Source organism: Apteryx rowi, unplaced genomic scaffold, assembly GCF_003343035.1.
Source record: "Apteryx rowi isolate R43461 unplaced genomic scaffold, aptRow1 scaffold_911, whole genome shotgun sequence".
Classification (NCBI taxonomy): Eukaryota; Metazoa; Chordata; class Aves; order Apterygiformes; family Apterygidae; genus Apteryx; species Apteryx rowi.
In genome coordinates, this window is record NW_020451218.1 from 105,384 (window position 1) to 123,248 (window position 17,865).

Sequence of the window (17,865 nt, forward strand, 5' to 3'; positions counted from 1 at the left end):
CCCGCCCGGCCCCGGGACTACACTGCCCACAATGCCCCGCGGCCAAAGGGCCACCGCCCCGCCGCGCATGCGCGTCACCTCGGGTAACCTCCCGCTGCCGCGACTCGGCGAGACAGGCCGGCCAGTGAGAAGGGGGGGGTGAGGGGCGGGCTTCCTCGGTGACGCATTAAGCGCGCACCTTGACGCTTAGCGTGTGCGCCCCAGGAAGTGCGGGGCTCCGTGCGCGGTGAGTAGTGACGGTGGCTGATGTTTATGGAGAGTGTTCCGGGAGCTGGGGGTGGGTGCCCGGCGGGCGGTGGGTGTGGGGCGGCCTGCTCCGGCTCGCTCTTCCTGGCCACTCTCGTTTCCAGCGGTTGCAGCTCCCAGGAGCAGACGGGCTCGAGCTGAGGCGTCCTGCAGGGAGTTACGTTGTGGCTGCGCGACTACGGCACTGCCCTATGGGGTTATCTCTGAGGCGCTGCCCGGCTCTGCTGCTGCCCAGGCGGACAGGTCTGCCTCGTCTAGGTTATCAGCCCGAAATCAAAAGAGATTCTGCAGTGCTGGAGATCCCTAGTAGCACGGCTTGCCCAGGGTTCCCGCTCTCCTCTTGGCAAGAAAGCGCAGCTGCGGAGTCCAGCGGGTAGACGAGAAAGTGAGGAGCCTCTAGGGGGCAGCTGGGAAACCAAGGGGCAAAATCTTACTGTTTGTCACCCATTATAGTTGTGAACATGTAATGTTYGGGTGCCAGAAGCGGGGGATTTTGTTGAGATAAGGGCAGTCAAGCTTTTGGGGTGAAGTTTGTATCTACAAGGTAAGTGTGCACTCTTGCAGTATGGTGTTGTTACCAGGGCAGTAATAGCCTGATTTTGTTGCTAAACTGTGCTGGCCACATGGGAGACTAGTGGGGGGAAGCAGAGTGAGTGACTGGTCGTCTGTAGAAACCATTTTATCCCCTCTCCCAGAGGGTTTCCAAATCACGTTTGAATCAGTCCAGGGAGTCGTCTSTCCTGTCCGATTCCTCTGACTTGACTTGCTCACAGTTAATAAGTCCTGTTCCACTTCCCTGAAAGACCACCTCAGCAAGCAGTGCTGTCAGGGCTGGAACTTCACTGCAGTTTGGGGTAGCATGCAGCCTCAGTTTAAATCTCTCCCAATTCCCCCTTGGAAAGCCCTCCTGTTCCAGGGGATGCTCCCCATTCTCTGAAACCCTGGGAATAGGCTGCCTCCACCTGGTGATTTCCTTTTGCTTACGTCTGAGCATGGCCAATTTTTAAGTGACCTCAGCCACTGTCTGCTTACTCGCCCTGAACTGGAGAGATTGGCAGCCTGCTCCTTGTTTGGCTCTAGGTGGCCCTAGCAATTCTGTATGGGTTTTTTTTGCCTTCTTGATGTGCTTGCAGCTCTGAGGTCGTGTGTGGGGTGTGCAGCCCTTGGGAAACATATTTGTGTGAGTCTTCCCCTTCCTGTTCTGAATCTGTATTCCTTTGGCGTCCTTCACTGGTCAGTGAACCCAACTGATGGTGCTTTTAAGCTAGTTATAGGTTCCTATGCTGTTCACGAAAGGCTGCAAATATATTTACTCCAAGGTATGTTAACCTAATTATCAATGGCTGTGTTGACCAGAGATGGCAGTAGGTATACTCTTACATCTGAATCAGTGTTCTGCATAAAACCAAAGTGAATATTCTTTCTCCCAGAAGGGCTTTCAAAGACTTTTCTCTCTTTGTTTTAATTTGTTTTTATTCTTCTATACCTCTTTATTATGTAAAGTGCTTCCACATTTTAGTGCGGGTAGCTCTGTAGATCTCCTTTCTTGTGCACAGAGTGTTTAAGTTCAGGGTGGTGGTCTTGGATGATTTTTTTTTTCTGGTCTAAAAATGGAAAAAGTCATAATAACTTGTCTCAGTACAAACTACTGACTCTTCTAATTCTTTGTTCTCTTTCAAAGAAAAGTAACAGACATGTGAGAAAATGAATGAAAGGGATTTGCTAACTACTACTCTGCAGAATAAATATCCTCAGTGGATGCTTGCGCAGAACCAAGAGGGAATTCTGGGTGACAAAAAGGTATGCTGTCACATTGGGGAAAATATAGCTTCTTTTAGGCAGCACGATAAAACAATGTTGGCCTGTACATATTTAGTTAGACCTGTGCTTCTGATTTCTGTTGTTGAAATGTTTACAGTTGTTTTGTCCTATGAACTGTAATTAGGCACTTTTGAACAGTTTATTTCTGTTTTAATTAGCTTGTTTAACTAAAAGAAAAATATCAACCCAGGGATGTTCCTCTTGCTCCTTTAGAAAGGTGCTACTCTTACTAAGGTTCAAGATTGCCAGAAAGTACTAAGTATAACAGAGCTCTTAGTGCATTGCCCACTCAATATTTTCATCCATACATCACTAAAGATTGGGTATTTTTCATCTATGTAATTTGGGAGCTCAAAATTCAATGAAAATTATAGTCTGACAGAGGAGTTTATCCTGGTAAGGCATTTTGAAATTCTGCAAATGAAGAAAATCAGAATTTCAGAAGGCTTTGTTGGCTGGAAATATTGGAAGAATAAACTGGTCTTCAGTATTCTGTCTAAATTTCTGGTGTTAGCAGTTAATGTGTTTCTAGATGTATTTTTTTTCTGCATAAATGAGCAGTTTAAGTATAAAACTTTCCATTAAAAAAAAAAAAGCTGTAAGATCTGAAAGAACATTAACAATCAGAAGGCTAATTAAAGAAAGAAAAGCAGAAGATTCTCTTCAGTAGTTTTCCTCTACAAAGTGGGAAGAAAGAATTAGTAACATGGAGATTAAAAAAGAAGTCAGTTGAAAACAACATGACTTCCACTCGCTCTGGCACAACCTGTGTACTGTAGCATGTTGCCTAAAAAATTATTTGCAGAGGGTTTTGATGAACTCTCCTTCATTAACCAGAGGAAATGATTCTTTGTGTAAACAGGAAACTGTCAGCATCTTTGCTTGTGGTTTCGAAATCTCCCTCTTCCAGGCTGTTTATCACTTCTGAAACTGTGTTAATAAACTGTTTAATGTAAGGGAGATGCTTTTGGTTGACAGGCTTTTTCTGTTCCTTAAAAGAGTACGATAAGTGTCATATACTAAGATTTATTGCTGTCATCATAGCTTACTTGCATATTTGTTACCAGCCTGAATGTTCTGCATGCAGGTGAATATTTCCAGATATTTTGCAGTTGGAGTAAGTTCCTGAGTCAACTATGTTGGATAATTAGGCTTCTGGGAAAAAACAGCACTGACTGGAAAGTTCAATTTCACCTTCTCTTGTATGCTTAAGCTTTAAAACTATAAACCAGAATTCAGTTGATGGAGAATATCAGTCCATTTGAATACTGCATGTGGTTTTAAATCTGTGGATTTTACTTAGTGCATGACAGACTTCACAAAGATCTAGCTGGCAGTGTTAAGTATATAGTGAAACGGACTGGCAGAAGCACAGGACCAAGGAAGTAGATAACTGAGTTGTGGCATACCCTGTGGTGCCTTTGCTTGTAGCCCTATCCTTTGCAACTGCAGCTTACCCACAGACATTGTAGCTCTTTGCTTCTTCTGCATTCTCTTCTTCAAGTATCGTTGAGCTGCCCTTGGCTTACTTCTGTGCATTGCACACAAAATGTGGTGTAAAAAGAACATTAATGAAGTTGCAGAGCTGAGTACCCAGGAGATGGCAAATGACTTGATTGAGAATTACCTCAATTCTATTCTCGCAGAGCGATGCAGTTTATTTTGGAGATCCTCAGACACGTGAGCTACTGCTTTCAGTTGAATTTGTCCTGCAAATGGAGGTGCTTCAGGCTTATAATCTGACCAAATTTGAATGAATTTCACAATGACCTTCAAAGGCCACTCCTTGTCAAATTTCTGAGGTGGGGAGGTGCTGCAGCATTTGAAATAGCACTGAGGGTTTTTAACAACACCAAAACTGCGCTTTTTTCCTATGCTTGTTTTTTAAAATGAGTTGAATCCATTTGGCTGGATAATCCAAAAAAGGTAAATTGAGGTGCAAATTCAGTCTGCCTACTTTCAGTCCAAGTATTTGGAGTTTAGCAAAGAAATCAAGGAGTGAACCCAAAGTTTCTGATAGGGAGTATTAGCCAATTATTAGTTGACAGTGGTACTAGCCCTGCATACAGAGTGTGGTTTCGCAACAAGGTTTTAGTAATGATGAGTCTCAGACTTGTTGGGATACAGCTTTGGGATAGTATTTAATGGTTGTAGTGCTGATGCATCTCTGTAGCAAGGGTATGTGTGGCCTGAAACAGACCCTCTTCCAAATGTTGTTCGACAGAAGTCTAACATTCACAGGAGTGTTCTGGAGGATGGGCTGCCATTCCTAGAGTTCTGTGGCTCTGTCGTTTACAGCTACGATGCCAGTGACTGTTCCCTTCTCTCTGAAGATATCAGGTAATAGCTCTTTCTCTGTTTCTTTGGAGTGTGTTTTTCCACTCTGAAAAGGACTTGGCTCTTCTCTGTCTGCTTCTCCTTGCTGGTTGTGCATTTTGTGTACCCAGAGGTCAACCAGAGAAAACAAAATAGCCAGTATGACCAGAGGTTATGTGTGGCAAAGCACAGTGGTTGCAAGCACAAAGGGAAGCTATTGCTCATGACAACCAATTATCCCTGTGAGGGATATCCCTGACTCATCCACAGTGAATGAAATTTTCAAAATATGTCTTTGTGCTGTACGATTGTAGTTCTGCATTTGGATTTTTCCTGGGAGATACCGTGGTTGAACCCTGCACTCACTTTAAATGGAATTGTGCAGTACAAGCTCTGATGCAGATTTGTCTTACATGGTAGAAATAGTTCCATGATTTTCAGTGACTTAACTAGGAAATACGAACTGTATTAAATCAAGAGCACATGTGGATTCATAAGACTGGGGACTGTATGTTTGAAGAAATCCTAATTCATGATGCAAATTTTTTTTTTTCTCTTTTTGGATAGCACAACTCATCTTTCTGGGAAAATTATTCAATTCTGAAATTTTCAGTGCAGTAGGCTAAATAAAGAGCAAACTTTCAAGGAAAAATAAACTATTCCTTCTCCTTTTGTGTCTGGTTATTTCATGAGGCCTACCATCTGCATGCAATAGTATCTGTCAGAAATCAAGCTGTTTCAAAAGGTTTTGTGTAGCTTTTTGAAGAAGTAGGAATTCCACCTGCTGTACGAGGTTATATGCTGAAAACTGTCATAAAGTTGTTTCTGTGACCCATACATGTGAAAGGAAGAATGTACTGGCTGCAATTCTCGCAGACATCTTTGTATGATGACTTAAGTCTGATATTTTAAGTACTGATGGAAGGACAGTTAAACGTGAAGAATGTCAATCTCTTTGCAGGGGGAGTTTATCTGATGGGGCTGCTGTTGGATTTGATATTGAATGGCCACCATCATATACTAAAGGAAAAATGGCAAAAATAGCTGTAATCCAAATATGTGTAACTGAGGAAAAATGTTACTTGTTTCACATCTCTTCAATGTCAGGTACTGTACTTCCTCTATTCCTATCAGTCTGGGCATGAGTTACTTACCACATTGCATGTTGTTTGATCTGAGCTTTGGCCTTGAGCAGTAACAAATATTTCAGGCTACCTTTGATGGGGGGGAGGGGGGGAATTCATCTTCTCCCTCCTCTCACTTATAATACAGGAATTTATTCATGATGTCTTACCTATGTATGTCAGGAGATCATAGCTCAACTCCTGCACTGTATGCTAGCATACAGCTTTTTGGGTTCTGAACAGTAATTTCACTTGAGGTTTTTTTTGTTTGTTTGTTTGTTAATTGCATGTTCCTATGATGAGTTGTTGTCTTTTTGTGCCAAAATAAAGAGAAGCACAGCCATCTAAATTTAGGTTCACTGTTTAATTTGGCTTGAATAACAAAAACTGTCAAAAATGGCCATTGTGCTGTTTGTTCCTAATACCTGCATTTTGTGACGTTGGTTTTCACAAAGAACTCTGAATACCTGGTGTGATGTAGCCATGGGGAAGGTGGGGGGGTGCCCAACAGAGTCTGAACTCATTATGTATGTGAATAAAAGCTCCCAAATAGGAATGGGGGTAAGCCAATGCAATTTTATAACCTTTGGTTTGAATGTTAGATTAAAAGGATGCCTGTGAGATGTCTCTGATTTCCCTGGGGTGTGTATGCTGAGGTATAATAGTGATAGTTTAAATGGTGGCATTCAATCCTTTGTCATTTATAGCAAATGGGGTGGAAAACTTAATTGCTGGAGGCTATTCAATCTGGCAGGCAGAAAGGTATGAGTGCATAAAAGAGATTTGAGGAAAGGAAGCTAAGGAAAGAAGAGATACGATACGGCATCAACAAATAGACAAATAATTTCACGTTTAGAATAAAAAACATTTCTGCTCTTTGTATGTGAGCCGCTGCTAAGCGTGTTGTAGTGGAAGATGGTGTTTCTGCCTGGGTCATTTTCTAAAGCTTCCATTCATGGCAGTAGGAGATGCACTTTGAACTGACAGAGGTAGAAACCTTGTGCCGCGAACCACAGCCAATTTCTGGTTATTCAGAATGTTTGACTTACAGGACTGTTAATGTTGGCAGACCTAGTCAAATGGACAGGACTTACCATATTTTGTTGCAAAAATAAGAGCAGCATTAAATATATTTATTTATTTAATGTGGTGAGTGTATATATAGTCCAACARCTTTTCTCTTCTACCTACAGAGAGACGTATTTAATTTTTTTTAGCAAAATTCTTTGTAATTTTCCATTTCTTAGTCACTGCTTTCCTTTAAAAAAAAATTTTTTTTTTTAAGTGGCCTGTTTCTCAGATTGTAGCCTCTCTGTAGTATTGAACTTGGACCTTTGTAGTTCATATAGTACTTTTTTCTTAAATGACATGGCAGAAATGGAGCAGTAGTGCTCCACTGGGAAGTTCCTATCTTGAAGATTTTCGTGATGACATTCTTAGATAGGTGAAAAGCCCTTGTTCAGGAAGTTAGTTGCATATGTTATATGCCTTAATTCAGCTCCTCCATATGTATCTCCTCTTCAGAAGGTCCTCCAGAGTCTGTTATGGTTGAGGCACTATGGCAGTGTCATACTTAAGAAGGTCTGCGTTTTGCAGCCACAGACTAACACAATTTTGTCTTTGGAATAGTGATTTTCTAACATTTGGGTTTGGACCTGCAACTTCACAGTCCACAGTACAGCTGATTCCCATTATAGTTCTGTAACTCTCTACAGAGTATCAGCAGAAGCCATAAAACCATGGAGATTATTCTTTAAAATAGGATCAGTGATGCATATGTCATTGCTGGTATATATAAGTGTTTATTACCTTAGTGAAAAGGTGAAACCTGAAGTCAAAACCAACCAAGACCCTAAGTGCTTTGTATTTGTGAAATATTGCATGTTTGTAGGTACTGGAATTACACTTGGGACTGATTCAGGGTATCCAACTGTGGGTTCCTGAAGAGATATGCTTAAATAAGAAGCTGTGAATTTTAAATGCTGATGAAATCGGGGGGGGGGGGGAATAGCAGCTTTCATTTTTGGTATCAAGTGCCTGTGGCTGTTTCTTCTTCTAGAAAACAAGATTTAAAAGCTGTGTGCTTTTATTTGGTCTTGAAAACTTCAAAATACCTTTTGATCTGGGATTGCCATGAGATCAATTTGGGCTGATTATTATTATTATCTTTTTGATTGACTTATCTGGGCTAGGTGGAGGATTTGGTTGCCTAATTGTGTGTTTTAAACGTACTGGTTTTGGACCAGCCCAAAGCTGGGGCATGCTAGCACTGAGTATGTACCACAAAGTCTGTTCTCCCGATGATTCCCCATACTTAACGGTATAAAGTGTTTCCACTGAACACAGAAGGGCAATAATTGGAAATGAATATCATGTGGAAAATAGTAAAACAATATTGCATTTGGTTTCATGTGCATCCAATTCTGTAGATTAAAATGTTTTTTGCCCTAGAGACATTGTCTTTTTGTCATCTGGTTTGATGATGAGTTAGACAAATGAAATAGAAGTCTAAAGAAGACTTTACTTGCTTTCAGACACAAAATGAATGTATTTTCAGTATTTCTTTCCTACTTTTCTATATTGCAAGAGTTTCCCTCTTTACCAAAAAAAAAAAACAAACAAACAGGCTTTCTCAAGTGGTCTTGTGCTAGGATTTTGTCATTTCCATTAGAATATCTGTTGTCTTTCAGTGTATAGTTTCTAAAGTTTGGGCTTAATCTATTTTAGGTTTTCCAAAAGGACTCAAAAGACTGCTCGAGGATGAAACAATTAAAAAGGTTGGCGTAGGAATTGAGGGAGATCAATGGAAGCTGATGAGCGACTTTGAAATCAGACTGAAGAGCTTTGTGGAGCTGGCTGACCTTGCTAATGAGAAAGTAAAACTTGAACCTTTTTGTTCTGGGAGGGCTACTTGTTACTGTGCTATGCAAAAGGAAGCTTCCTTTCCTTCATAGGAGTTCAATTCTGATAGCAAGCATGTTTGGTAGAATAATTCAGAGAAGTATTAAAAGCTATTGGGGGGAGGAGGGGAAGCTTGAGTTTCCGAAGAACTCTCAAGAAAGTCTGTGGCATTAAATACTTCATTACAGTGAGCCAGGTTTTTAACAGAGCTTTCCTCCCCCTCTCAGATCTGTTCACCTTTTTCATTTAGAAGGTACAGCATTTTTAACGTGACTGCAGATGTAATTCTTGTACTTTTTAGTGACACATTACTGCACTGTATCAAGTCAGGGTTCTAGTTTTAATGCTGTACCTCTCCCAGCAGTGGCTGAACCTTTAGAATTAGATGAAAGAGATGCTGCAGAGGCAGTGAACAGTTGATGCCTTCTGAAGGGAGTCCCCCTTTCTGCTACCACTTGCCTGGTGTGGGAAGTCTGGTCTTCCAACAAGTCCTCCGTGCAGAGGTGTTAGATGATCTAGAGACATAGAAATGTCTTCCTTTCTGTGACTTCTAAGTTTGTGGTACGTCTTCTCATGTGGGGGAGGTTTCCATGGTCTGGCCATCTATTGTTTAGAAGCTGTATTACATTTTGCGTGTCCTGAATTTCAGTGTAGTTACATCTCTGTGCCTGTTTATTAGGGAAGAGGACATAAAGTTCATTACCTTCCAAATTATCCTTATTGTTCATATTTCTGTTGTGTCCCTCAAAGCTTTTCTGCCTTTTGTGTATGCAAAATTTTACCTGTACTCGGTCTCTCAGTAACCTCCCTTTTACTCTGTGTGAGTGAGTGTGTGTGTGGGGGGGGTTGTTTGTTTGGTTTTGTTTTTTTTCTGTGGATAGTAGTACCAGTCATATTTTCCTGGTAGAGAACAGATTTGTGCAGAGGAATAGTATTTCTCATACCTTCCTCTGTTACATGCTTCATGTATCATGTGTAATTAAACCACAGTGGAAGACAGACAGATGTGAGCCATCTTCACAATTAAGGGCAGTGCTCCTAAACTACCAAGCCACCTTGAGGTTTTAGTTTGCAGTGGACTGTGAGCTATAAAAATGAAATTTATTTACTCAAGTGGTAGAAGAAGCTTCCCTGTGCCCCACCCCCCCACTCCCCCGACCTGGGGTTCCCAGAATTCACCCCTCTCTTTTTTTTTTTTTTTTTTTTTTTTTGCCTCCAGTGTCCAAACCCAGGATTTTTTTTTTTTTTAATGAAGATGAGCAATGTCATCGCTGATAGCAACTTTAAAGTCTTTTTGCTAAAGAGAGAACAGACTATCAATAAACTTAAAGTGAAGCTTGAGAAAACAAAGAATAGGATTATATATAATAGCAAAATGTGGGGGAATTGGGGAGGGATGGCCCTAAAATCAGCAGTTAGCAGGTTTTTGACAGTGGATTTTCGAGTGTGAACTTTTGATGCCACACTGCTTCATTAGGCTTGGCAGATGTCCGTGTTTTGCAAATACTCTCAAGTTAGAATAGTGGAGGACCATGCTTGTAAGTCTCATATCCTTGGAGTCTGAAGGAAAGTTTCCCAAACTGGCTCTAAGAAAGCCAATTAGGACAACAGACTGTAGCAACTGTGAATGACACTTATGATTAAAAAGCAATGGAAAACAGCAGTGTAGTGGGGTGACTTCTAGAGTCTTCCAGTGAACTGTTCCACAGTGGACTGAATAACTGTTAGCATGGTATACAATTTCATGCTTTAAGCCTTGCACTTGGTTTCTCAAACATGCAAATGATGACAAAACAGTAATTGCAAACACTGATATTCCTATGTTTTTTATCAAATTCTTTGTTTTTGACATAGGTTTTTTTTTTTAATTAAAAATGTAGATAATTGAAAAATGCTGGAGGAAGGAGAGTTTTATTTTTAAGTTTTGTCTCTTGCTTTTGTTTTATCTACCCTGAGAGTACATTGTACAGATGCTTCTTTTTTCTGGTTGTGTGACAATACCATCTCATTGTGCATGCGCTAATCTGGCCCTAATGTAGTCTTTCCAGCTTGGCAACATAGGGATGTCCTACAAGAATACAGTTTTAGGGCAGGAAAATAGAGATTTCTCCCTCTTTCTACCTCTTAATATGGTAAGAGCAGATTTAGGCCTGAAGAACAGTCACTCTGTTGAGGAACTAGTTTGTACTGACTAATGCAGAGCTCTGTGTCCCTAATGAATATGCTTTGCCACTTTTAACAATACATTTTGCTAAGCACAATTGCTTTCCTCTTTAAACAAGTCTTCTTTGTTTCCAGCTGAAGTGTAAGGAGATATGGAGTCTAAATGGTCTGGTAAAACACCTTTTTGGCAAGCAACTTCTGAAAGATAAGTCTGTCCGCTGTAGTAACTGGGAAGAGTTTCCATTGAATGAGAAGCAGAAAGTGTATGCAGCCACAGATGCTTATGTACGTACAAAGAGATCGCCATTCCTTCCTTATTTATAAATTCCTTTCCTAATGTGCTGTTTGCTGCTGTTTTATTGCCCTTCTGCTACAGAACATAGTGAACATATGAAGACTGTGGTCTGCCATGGGTACGGGATGTTTGAAAGTGGAAATGCCACCAAACAGGCTGCTGTCCAATCCCTTTTCTGCCTTAAATGGCATTGCAGACTGTGGTGTTAATCCAGAGCTGTCATAAGATCTTTGTTGAAGATGTTACCACTTGTACTTGATTCAATAATCTGTCTCGTTTGCTGAAATGACTTGAATAGGGTATTGTGTGGACATTTTAGGTATAAAATTGAACATAGCTTGGCAAAAAGAAATCCCATACCACAATAGCCCTGAGCCTATAATGAGGTCCTCTTTTCTTACTTACTTTCTTTCGAACCAGATATCCTGGGGATTCTGCTGTCTCTGAACTTGTCAAGTAACAGTTGGACGCTCCTCCAGCATACTTGTCAGTCCAAAGGGACAAACTAACTTAACACTGTCACCTCAGTGCATTTTAATGGAACAATGATGTGGAATTTATCTCTGTCTCTGTGCAATGAGCCTAAACTCTTGCAGAGTGACTGTCCTACATAGAAGTAATGCAGTTGACAAGTGTATTTTTTTAAGGTGTGTGTGGTTTTTTTTTTTTTTTAATCACTTCTGGATAATGTTTCTTCAATTCTCTTGTCTGCAGACGTTCACTGTAACTTGTTAGTGCTTTCAGGTGTGTTCTCCTAAGGGGTTGTTTGGTTGTCTTTTTTAAGCTTCCTACGAACCAAAATCCAGTCTGCTCAGCTCCTTTTAAGTATGATACATGAGATAAAATTAATAAGCATCTTCCAAGCAACATAACCTTTTCCAGTGGTTAACACAACAGAACCACAGTGTGCCTTACCAGGAAGTAATTATTACAGTTGCATATGAATTTTTGTAGCTCTGTAGAAGTCTCTGCTGTTTTCACAATTTTGGAAAGTGGTAAGTTTTCCCTCAGTTCTGTGCACTGTGAAGGGATTTACTAATGTGTAGCTGAGTGCTGTCTGCTTACTGGGAGAAAATTGTTCATTATGGAAGCCCTTGAATACCTCACTCTGACTCTTTCCCCTCATGGTTTTATTTCTGTGATCAGATTAGATAGGCAACACTGCCCCACTTTTCCTTCTGTATTTTCTTCTGTGACTCTGAAAACATTACATATTTCTATTCTAGTTAAATGTTAAACTGTGGAGGGGTTAGCTCCTCTGAAGGTGCAGGACCCAAACCAGTGCAGAAAGGGGCTTCGTGTCCTCTGAAATGCCTGGTGCAACTGCTCTAGCTAGCTTTTCCCAGGCAATGCCTGCTTCTCACTACACTCTGCTCACCTGGCCTGCCTTTTGGAGCCTCGCAGGAAAGCACTGGGGAGTAACTTGTTTCTCCTTCCTCTTTAAGATGCTTTGATTAACATGCCTAGCCTAATTAGCACATTCTTGGCTTTAGGCTGCTTTCTCCTGTTAGAACTTGTTATTCATATCAAGGGAAATATTAAACGCATGGAATCTAATCTTGGTAGATTCATAAGTATTCTCTTGGAGCATTACATAAAATCCGAATGAGATGGAGCAGATGGTGAGATGGGGAATGGAGTACTTAGAGCTCTCTATTAGCAGCTAATTTTATAAGATAATAAAACTGGGATCTAGTCATAAGAATATCCACTGTGGTTTTGGCCTCAAGTCAGGACTTCAACTTTGTGAAACATTCTGTGAAATGTTGCATGGCTGTGATTGCTCTGCCTCAATGCTTTGTTATTTACAGTTGTATGACATGACCCAAGAACGCCTTATGTATGGTATTCATAAGGAATTCATGCTATGGCTTGCCGAACTAATTCTCGGCTTCTTTTTGTTAAGTCTTTAAAATGTGGTTTCTCCACGGAGTACCGGTCACTGAATTTTGTTTGCTTTCCTCTTCAGGCTGGCTTCATCATTTATCAAAAACTGAAAAATATGAATAGTGGTGACCAGAAAATGCTTCATTTAAGACAAGGTAAATTACACATTCAGGCGTAAGGAATTTATTCAAAGTACAACTGAACATTCAGTTTTCCTCTTAAGCCCCCCCCCCCCAAAATCCTTGTGTCGGGATTGTGTCTGATTTATTGGAGATTAGAGACAGCTTCCAGAGAGAGCAGACAGTAAAGGCTGTTAGATGACCTGTGTTACCATACTGTGTAACTTTTCTAGAGTGAGGTGGGAATGCAGTCTTGGTGTGTTATTTTCCTGCTGTATGAGGAGATGGTAAGAATTCCTGCTCTCATTCCAGTTTGTTAATGGGATTGCTTCAGTGAGTTGGTATCAATTCAGCTGATCCAGGGACCAAAATCTAGTTTAAGATGGAGAAAGTACTTGTTACTTACTAGGGTTGTTTTTGAGGCATGCAAATAGGACGTAGATATTTTCAAATCAGCTCAGCTCTATTTACTTGATCAGAAATAGTGACTCTGAAATCTTGGTTTTACTTCTCAGTTACATGCTTCATAAGGAAAGCTGAGTGTTGTATGTAGTATATGGCTTAAAAATAGAAACAGCTTTTCCTTTTCTGTGCTGGCTGCATCTTCCTTTTCTCTCAAAGCATGCTGTCATGCTGAAAGCTACAGTAGTAATTGTTTTTTCTCGAACAGTGCTCAGGAGTGACTTTACACTAAATTTCTGGATTCTTTTCTTACCAATACTGCAAGAGTCCTGAAATGCACAGGACCTGCTCTTGGAAAGGAGATAGCAATCTGTGTTCCAGACAGCTGCAGTCTTTTTTTTAAAAAACAGTCTTGTTTAAAAAAACAAAAGCAAGCAAACAAACAAAACAAGTCCCACAAGTGAACAAACAAAAACAGTAAGCAAACTTATTTCTCATTCTTTATTGATTTACATGAGAAGAGATTGTGATGTCTCTGAAGTGTGGTACTTAGCTGCTCCCAGGGGCTCAAGATGAAAGGGCTAGATGGGAAAGAACAGGAGAGGAGCGCAGTCTCTGCAGTCTTGTGTTGATACCCTTCAGGCTGCACAGTTGGCTCTATGTTAATGTCTGTGTAGTCATGCTGTGCATCACTTCTGTCTCAGCTCCTGTTGGACTGAAAGTTGCAAGTAGGGTTTCATTGTTTAGGAAGCTGATATAAGCTAGACTTTTACCTTGCATTAAAGTTCAGGAAGGTTGTTGACAGTCACATTACTGAATTTGCATCACTGGGATGGTAGTTTCCAATTGTACAAAAGAAACTTCTTGAAAAATGTGAACTCTGCTGCAAAAACATACCTGTTAATTCTGATCATTTCTGTACACACTGGCAGAGAGTAAACAGCATAAGCCTGTTTTCCAGCCTTTATCTGAAGGCTGGAGCAGCATTGGGGGAGGGGGGAGATTAAAAAAATAAATGGAGGTGGAGAAGGAATGGTAGTTAAGGTTTAAATGAAGTACAAGGAACTTAGTTTTCACATAACACTGTGTATGTATGTGAACTTTTGCATGCAGGCTGTTGCAAAAGTGAAGAGTACAAGTGGATTCAAAAAGCCATTGGACCAAGTCACAGAAGAAAGTTTAGACAGGTTGATCAGCATGTAGGCTTCAGCATGCTCTGCTACAGCTTTCTGGAAGCTGGAGGATACACCAGGGGAAGGATCACTTTAAAGTGGTCCTGTTCTCTATTGTCTTTCCCTAAGCATATGTAACAGGCCACTGGAAGAGATGCAGTGCTGAAATAGATGGAAATTTGATCCGATTCAGTATGCCTGATCTAAAGCACTGAGAAGGCTGATGTGTCAGCTGTAGATCTTATGAGGGGTTCCTTGAATGGAGCTTCTCTGAGTATAGATATTAAACCCAAATTATTGTCAAGTAACTTGGTGGCACTTCTTGTAGATGAAATGTTGTCAGATGATGTGAAGGAGCGTTTGACTTCACTAGCTGAAGAGATAGTGGATCTGGCTTCTCATATCCCTGGCTCTTCCGGACAACTTGGAAACTTGCAGAGGTTAGTTTTTTGTCACCTATAGGTGTTTTGTGTACTTGATTTGTCTACTGAGGTCTGACACAACACAGTGTATTTGTGTTAACAGCTATCTGTTATTTCTGCATCCCTCTTTAAAAAACAAGAAAGCAAAGCTCGCTCAATGGGGAAATATTGCCTTTATACCTAGATGTGATTAAATATAGCTTTTCTCTGACCTAATTGCAATGGGTTTGAAGTTGAACTTTGCTAGATCCACTTCTTGCTGAAATGCACAGTAAAACCTACTTCCATAGGTATTCAGGGCTCTCATGTTGCTAATTATATCAAGTATCCAGACTTCTAATAAGCGTGGGAGCAATACCACAAACTGTGTTTGGAGAATCTTTGTAGCTTTTCTTCAGTGTCATCAAAGAGATTGGATTTGTGTTCTGATGGAAAGCAAGCTGCAGCTGAGTGACAAGCCTTTGTAAATGAGGTTTTGGAGAAATCTGTCTGTAGAAGCTGAGCATCTTAGAATTCTCAGTTTTGTTTGGGGATAAGATGTAGGCAGTACTACTTTGTCATTTTCATTTGACTTTCCTATTTTACCTTCCAGAGCTGCAGAAATACTAGCTGATATATCAGAAAATGTCAATGCTTTAAGAAGCACACTGTTTGGTGGTTCCAGCTCCCCTTCTGTACTGGAGAGGAACTGTGGGGCAGCTCCAGAGTCCACAGATGTTGAAGCTGAAAAAGCTGAAATGTCTGAATTTCCTAAAAAACTGCAAGGTGACTTCAACATCTGCTCAGATGCTACGTTAGCTGGCCTCTGGGAGGGAGACTGTAACGAAGGAAAAGCAGAGAATGATAATACTGAGAAGAAAGATGGGCCTGCAGCAGCTGATTCTAAGGACAGAGCAGACAGAGATGACTTCATGTCACTAGACATTACTGAGCACGAACTACAGATGTTGGAGCATCAGGCTGCAAAAGAATTTCTAAATGAAGCTGTGCCTGAGGTAATGAGAAAAGCCCTTGTAAAGCATAAACACTCACCAGAGGAAGTGATCTCATCCTTAATTTCCCACGGGATTTTAAAAGGCTGTCTTGCTGAGAGAAAATTAGGGCAAGCTAGAGGAAGGGCTTGGAGTCTGGAAAGTATTCATGCAGGTAGTCAAACACTGAGCTGCTCTTCAAACTGTTGGGAGAACTAGTACTGAATACAGAAACTCAAGATACTCTGATTAGTTTTACTCTTTCAATTGTTAATACACTTATGATAAGAAATTCCTGCAGTATGAGGACAAATTCTGCAGTCAAAAATACCTCCTACTTGGTCATGAATAGAAAGCAGATCTTTATCTAAGGTGTCTGTAAATTGTGGCCCTTCTAGTGACTGCTGAATGTGGATTGATGCCTCTTGCATCAAATTATAATTTCCTTATGTTCCAAGTGTTTCCCACATCTGGCGATACTAGTTTTGTTTTCTTATCACAAGACTTGTGTTTTAATATTTTTCCAGACATGTTTCACTATGGGCAGGCATCAGAGCTGAATGTTGAGCTGAGTTATTTTCAATAAGAGTTAAAAGCATAGAGAAATAATTTATAGCAGGTAAGAAGGGTGAATGGACTTGATAAAATAGGAATAGCTTTCATGATAGGAAAAAATATGTATTTTTTTTTTTCTTTTTTTCCTTAGGAGGCATCTTCCACAGATAACGAACAAAATATCTCCTGTGTAATTGAAAGTGATGAAGAACTGGAAATGGAGATGCTTAAAGTAAGTGCTTTTGAGTTTGTTCTTGGATCAGAGTGGAATACAGCATTGAGGGGAGGGAACAAAGCAAAGGGGGTTGCTTATAAAAGATGTACAGAAGTCAGGTGAATGTGGCTACCTAAAGAATTCAAGTTACCAGTGTTAGGCCTCAATATCCCACCTATCCTGCCACATCTTTACCATACCAGCTTGGACTTTCCCTTCCACCTGTGTCCTGCATTTGTGTAGACTATCATTCACCAGCTGATTTGCTTGAAGTATCACACATTCAAACCCTTGCCTGAGGGTTTGAGCTGAGAAGGCAGCTTGTGTACTATGGATGCTGCTCACCTGAGCTGTAGGTCAAACAAATTGCTTCATAGCCATGTGTTTTGCAGGGCTCAGTTCTTTGGTGTTTTTGTCAGTTCTTACTTGTCTTTACCCTTGCTTTGTCCCGATCCTGCAGAGTGCTTATGCATTTAAAGTGAAGCATTTGAACGGTTCCATTATGGCAGTCACAGGTGTTGATGTGCCTGCACACATGTAGAGGCTGTGTGTGTTGCTTACAGCTAAATAAGAAGCAAAATACAAAAGGTCTGGGGAAAAGGTGTTGCATTTCCTTCTATGGAAGGACCAGGTCTGTCTTAAAGGGGTCTGTGCTGCATGTCCATCTTCTAGAAACACCATTTTTTATTTAAAAAGCTAACTTGAATAGGAAGGGTTTAAGTGTTCTTTGGAGTGTCATGTTGGAGGAACACTGAGCATGACATGACACTGGGATCCCATTCCTTCTATTTTTTTTGTGCAGCTAGCCTCAGTCACTTCTATATGAAATTTCTACCTTCCTCAATTGAAAGACAGAAAACTTCTCCTACTAAAAGTTCTACTACTGTAATTTTCTTTGTGCTGTGCACCAACAGATCTAAGCTATGCCATAATTAGATTAAAAATCACATGCCACTGTGTCATGTTACCTCAAACAGGCATTGTGTCTATCCTTTCGTGCTCTGGATTAACCTCCTCCTCAATTCTCAGTCTTTAGCAGATGTTGACAATTCTAAAGTGGTTTTGGCTGATAGAGAGTCTGATAAAACTGGGAAAATCTCTGACACAGAGTTGAACCTTGCTCCAGATATGGATGAAGATGAAGGCATTGAGGAGGAAGAAGAGGAAGGTTGGGGTATGTTTTTAAATTATAGTGTATGTATTAAATCAAAAATAATAATGTACTGTCTATAGAAGCAGATGTGGAGGCATAGTGGC

At 40.6% G+C, this 17,865-nt stretch overlaps 1 protein-coding gene across 14 annotated transcripts in view; it reads left to right on the top strand.

Moving 5' to 3' along the window:
* Positions 1–124: 124 nt before the first annotated feature.
* Positions 125–17,865, top strand: part of WRN (Werner syndrome RecQ like helicase) — a 49,497-nt gene continuing 31,756 nt past the window's right edge. For 8 of the 14 annotated variants that reach the window (XM_026091660.1, XM_026091663.1, XM_026091661.1 and 5 more), the window contains exons 1-11: positions 126–226; positions 1,928–2,046; positions 4,292–4,407; positions 5,345–5,490; positions 8,235–8,383; positions 10,707–10,856; positions 12,836–12,908; positions 14,775–14,886; positions 15,461–15,863; positions 16,546–16,626; positions 17,638–17,782. In XM_026091660.1, the coding sequence (XP_025947445.1) occupies positions 1,951–2,046; positions 4,292–4,407; positions 5,345–5,490; positions 8,235–8,383; positions 10,707–10,856; positions 12,836–12,908; positions 14,775–14,886; positions 15,461–15,863; positions 16,546–16,626; positions 17,638–17,782 (1,471 nt within the window). In that variant the 5' untranslated portion in view covers positions 126–226; positions 1,928–1,950. The other 6 variants (XM_026091655.1, XM_026091658.1, XM_026091659.1 and 3 more) reach the window with 4 other exon arrangements.